The sequence below is a fragment of the Octopus sinensis genome, unplaced genomic scaffold (genome assembly GCF_006345805.1).
Source record: "Octopus sinensis unplaced genomic scaffold, ASM634580v1 Contig17490, whole genome shotgun sequence".
Taxonomy (NCBI): domain Eukaryota; kingdom Metazoa; phylum Mollusca; class Cephalopoda; order Octopoda; family Octopodidae; genus Octopus; species Octopus sinensis.
Window position 1 is genome coordinate 38530 of NW_021835103.1, and position 5761 is coordinate 44290.

The 5761-nt window shown below is 38.7% G+C and overlaps 1 protein-coding gene across 1 annotated transcript; it reads right to left on the reverse strand.

Moving 5' to 3' along the window:
• Positions 1-4558: 4558 nt before the first annotated feature.
• LOC115231123 (protein GVQW3-like) lies at positions 4559-4921 on the reverse strand. The gene has a single exon (XM_029801209.1). The coding sequence runs from the start codon at positions 4919-4921 to the stop codon at positions 4559-4561; it is 363 nt and encodes a 120-aa protein (XP_029657069.1).
• Positions 4922-5761: the final 840 nt, after the last annotated feature.

Sequence of the window (5761 nt, forward strand, 5' to 3'; positions counted from 1 at the left end):
CAATTTCAATGCAGTTACCGTGGAGAAAATATCTCTGTAATGGTAAAAGGTTTGAAAACACCCGGTGTGTTCAGTGTTACCATCTATCAGGAATCTCAGACATCGATGTTTCGAGTTTATCGACTCTTTTACCATAAGAGAAATATTTTTTTCCACAGTAACTGTAGAGAATTTGCCTTTTAGCAGCTGAAATATGCCACAGACATATTTTACCTAAACTAACCTATATTTTGCTTTCACCCTACCCACAACAATCTCTCCATCCCCTACTCCCAATTCCTCCGTCTGCACAGGTTCTGCAATGACGACCATGACTTTGAGATTCAGTCTCAACTCATGTGTCGCCACATCATCCTTCGTGGATATCCCTCACCACTATCCTCACTGCCCTTGCCAGGGTACGTTCCGTGGACCGTGCCTCTGCTCCCTCTCCCCGTATCCGCTCCGCTGTTGCCCGTCTCCCGTTTCTCATCACTTACCACTCCTCCACCCTGTCCATCCAAAGCACCATTTTCCGAGCCTTCCCGCAAATACAGTCCAACCCCTCCACCTCGCACATCTTTCCCAACCTACCCCTTCTTCCCTTCAAGCGAGCCCATAACCTGCGTGACCTCCTGGCCCACAGTTTCTTCTTTAACCCCACCTCCCAGCCTAGCTCGTTCCCCTGCCGACCAAAGGCTTTTGTGTGGTTTTGGTAGACAGAAACTAGAAGAAGCCCGTCTACGTGGTTGTATCTTTTGTCTCTGTCCCTCATCACCGCTTAACAGCCAGTGTGGGTGTGTTTATGTCCCCGGAGCTTAGCAGCCCAGCCAAAGACACGGGCAGAATGAGCGCCAGGCTTTACACAGAAAATGTCCTGGGATAGATGTATTCGACTGTGCATCAAGAATAGTCATGAAATTGATAGAGGTAGAAATGATCGTATAAAATAGTTAAGTGAAATAGACTAAAGAATCATTATTTACATTAATCTTAGTATAGTTAATCTTTTAGATATCCCCTTGGAATTAGATGGAAATAGATTGTACCTTTACTAAAAACACAGTGAGAAATTGTGTTATGCAAACAACATTTCTAATTATTTGCCCAACATTCTACGAAATATATTCTTCAGTATTTCCTCATTACCGTCTGACGAACCGAGGCTTTTCGCAATTGAGTTCTAGATGAAATACAATACGAGGTACTCAAAAGTAACCAGAAGCGTTCTTTGTGGGACAAGTCCGTTGTAATTCAGGCTTCTGCCGCTAGAATCCACTTGATGCGAACCTCAGGCATCAGTCTACCGAATGGCGTAGTCGGGTGAATTCGTATTGCCACATGGTTCGTCTTTGCTTTGCCGTGTTTCTCCCCCGTTCGTCGATTTTTGCGATGGCTGAAACGAAGGAATAGTATGCTTCCGTGAAATTCTGTTTTCTGCTGGGGAAAATGGCAGCCGAAACAGTTGTCATACTACAAGCAACTTACAAGGATGCTGACATGAGCAAAACACAAGTTTACAAGTGGTTTCCACGCTTTAGGAATGGTTACTTGTCGCTTGAAGACCAACCTTGTTCAGGACGACTGTCGACCTCCCGAACGAATGAAAACATGGAAACACCATGAACTGATCTTGGAAGACCATCGCTGTACAACTGACGAACTGGTTTATACGTTTGCTGTATCCTGGAGCTCCTGCCAACGAATTTTAAACAGGGAATTTCCAATGAAAAGAGTTGCAGCAAAATTTGAGCCTCGCTTGCTCACGGAAGATCAGCAGCAGTCAGGACGTAATGCGTGTCGTGAACTGAAGGAACAGTTGGAAGTTGACCAGGACCTTTTTCTGAAGGTCATGATTAGCGACGAAGGCTGGTGCTACGGAATTTGCAGATGTGGAAGAGGTGACGTTAAAAAGCATCGCATCGCAATGGTTCCAAGATTGCTTCGAACAGAGGAAACCGCGTCTGGACCGATGCATTGCTTCAAATGAAGAATACTTTGCAGGCCATAAAAGTGTAAACATGTAAAACTAAGTGAATAAAATAATATTGCAAAGTTCCGGTTTCTTTTGGGTACTTCTTCGTATATTATCCACTTCGGCGCCTCCCAGCTATGTTAGTAAACCTTAGAACAAAATTAGAAATATTTTGTGGTATAATACCTTCTTCAGTTTAAATATTAAAAACTAATATTGCCTATCATTTTCTAAATTTCAATATCGTTTCACTTTCTGACGCATCATAAATATCTTAAGATCTTTAATGGAAACACAATTAAAGTTAGTCACTCTTGGTGTAAGTATGCTCTATAAATTAATTCAAGTCAAAAAGAATTACAAACACCAATAATACCATATCTGTCGCTACTCCTAATTGCATAGTTTCTAACAAGTATTTTATCCACTGCAATACTTCTAAAAGATCAATAGTTTATTGTATTAAGGTGGAGCTAAAGAATACCTGAGAATTTAAGTGTACACACTCACACACGCACATACCCAGACCCACATAAAACGTTGCTATTATGTTAAACTGTCGTATGTCAAAATTTGGCCGAATGCATTTTTTTTTCAATATTTAATTTTGCTTGCAGTAGCCGGTTCTTTTAGTTAAACTATCGTATCTCCAGCTGTTTCAGATGAAAATTGTCAAAGTGTTGTACAACGGTTCAGCATTTTTCAAAAGTGTAGTAAGCCTCACACAGAACAGTTTTGCAAAAATATTTCTTTTATATTTTATCTTTTATCTTCTACTTGTTACAGTCATCAGACTGTGGCCATGTTGGGGTACCTCTTTGTGAGCATTTTTAGTCGAATCAATCTACCCCTGAAATATTTTGTATAGCCTGCTACCTATTCTATTGGTATTTTTGTCGAATCGCTAATTACGGGTCCTAAACATACCAACACCAATTGCAAAGAGGGGACAAAGACAGACACAAAGACACACACAAGCGCGCGCACACACACACACACGCATACGCGCGTATACGCGCAGATACATATATGCAAATATATAGGATGGGCTTCTTTCAGTTTCCGTCTACCAAATCCACTCACAAGGCTTTGGTCGGCACGAGGCTATAGTAGACGACACTCGTCCAAGGTGCCACGCAGTGGGACTGAACCCGGAACCATGTGGTTGAGAAGTAAACTTCTTACCACACTGTCACGCCTGCGCCTATCCATCCATCCATCCATCCATCCATCCGTCTATCTATCTATCTATCTATCTATCTATCTATCTATCTATCTATCTATCTATCTATCTATCTATCTATCTATCTATCTATCTATCTATCTATCTATCTCTCTCTCTGTCTGTCTCTCTCTCTCTCTCTCTCTATCTATCTATCAATCTATCTATCTGTTGTGTGTGTGTGAGTGCGTGTATGTGAGTTTGTGTTGTGGATTGGATTGTGTGTGTGTACGTGTGTGTATGTACATATATGTGCATATACATATTCATATACACGCTATAATGTTTGCTGCTAAGTATGTACTATACTAAAATGTACTAAGTGATCCCTTTTAATGTTAAATTTTTTACATATTAAAACAATTTATTATTAAGCTGAAGGATTACTCAATACGTTTCCACTGCCAACACCTTCCTCGTTCGTGCGCGCGCACACACACCTTACTTTATGTATGTAAAGCGATATTATGAAATCATTTAATAAGTATGTTTCATCTATGCGTAATATATGACGGGAAATGCATCCATTACGTAAATACGTAATGGGTGCAGTTCATTTTATGCATCACAAAAGTGCTTGGATTTTGTTCCCTGTGTCACAGAACAATATCCGGTCTGTTATGTTTGCTCCGAATTCCTGTTTTTATTGGAGTTTTCCACTAGAATTCCTTGTTTTTAAAAGTGTGAATACGTGCTAGTTCTGACATGCCTTTCATGTATACGTCAAGGCAATTCTTCCTGTGGATAGCGTTGTAAACAGTCTTTGAAATATACCATGCCTCAGGGGCAGGTAGTATCTCGTAAACCAGGGCTGGCCAACCTGAGGCCCGCGGGATGCATGCGGCCCACAGACTTATATCTTGCGATCCGCTTGATACTTTCTTGAATAGGGTTTATTTAAACAAACATATAAAAAAAAATTATCGAAAATTAAAGATTTTAATGAAAAGTAAAAAAGAAAGATAATACTGTTTTGCAAAGATATTATTTCATGTTGAATCAACGATCTTTCATTCATTATTGTAGTAATAGTATGAGAAAGCAAAATACTTTCAATTCTCTCGTTATACAAGAGGCCCTCAAAAGTCTTTCTGTGATTAAAGTGGCCCGCAATGTAATTTGAGCTGGCCAGGCCTGTCGTAGGCATTTTGAGGTAGCTGCTGATGATATGGGTGATATCTTCCACACTGGTATAACAGAATCGATATTTTTTTTTTATCACAAACGGGAGGTTTGGTGATATGTTTTTCTCTCTTGTTTATCAGGTATTTAGTCTCTTGTGCTTGCATAGTGAAGGTAATGAAACTAGCAAGAAAATTATCTTCATCGACTTCAAACAGTTCCAGATTGTTCGTGGACAAAATGCACCTAGTGCGTTTCTGTCAGGAGTCAAAAGGCGAGGGACCCGAGAACCCAAGTTCTTTTGCCACAATGTTGTCTGCTCTTTCAGTTGAGATGCCCGTTCTCTCGGCTATCTGACGACACGATATTCGGCGATCTTGCATTATCATACTAAGAGCAAGGTCAAAGTTATCCTTGGTGGTTGCAGTTGGAGGTCTTCCTGGTCTGGGATCATCTTCCACACTCTCTCTGCCACGCTTGAATTCATTTACCCAGCGTTTGACTGTTGCATATGAAGGAACATTGTCTGTTAAGGTTTTCACCATATCTTCATGAGTTTCTGGTGGAGTTATACCTTTCAAATGAAGATATTTTATGACAGCACGATATTCAGTTTTCTCCATTTTCCTTGTAACCGCGACAATTGTTTATTAAAAAATCTGTAACAAAAAATAAAAAAATAAATTAAAAATATCATGAAAATAAGCAAGAATATTCCGAAAAAACTACTTACCAGAAAAATTTGTTTCAGCTATCTAGCAGCCCTGTTTCTAGGTTAGGGTCCAAACTTTTCGTACACCCTCGTGTGTGTTTATGCATATATATATATATATATATATATATATATATATATATATAGGTATGTATAGGTGTGTGTGTGTGTGTGTATGTGTGTATTTATTCGTCTGTCAGTCTCGTGTCTTTCTCTATCTGTCTTTACATCCACCCATACACGCATATATATGTGTAGTGTGGTGTGGTGTGTGTGTGGTTAGTATCTGTACATATTGTTGTGTATCTATCTATCTACCTACCTGTATATATATGTATATATATATTACATCAACATACATATATATATATTATATATATATATATATATATATATAGTATATTATACATGCGTATCATGTCTAGATGCTTTTAAGTAAGCATGTATGTTAGCATACACGTATGTGTGTATTCGTGTGTGTGTGGCTGTTTTCTTCCATTTGATACCATACAAAAAAAATTCCAAATCGATAAAACTAAGTTCTGATGAACGAAAATTGGAACGAGGTGGAGGAAGAAAAAGTTGAATTGAAAATTTATAAAAACGGTAATGAATAACCAACGTTGAAACTAGAACTCGTATCTAAATTCAACAAAGAAAACTAAAATAAAACCCCTTAAAGTTTTAATTCGAATCGATAGCAATTTGTATTTATTTGTTTATTTATTTATTTATTTTCGAAATTTTACAT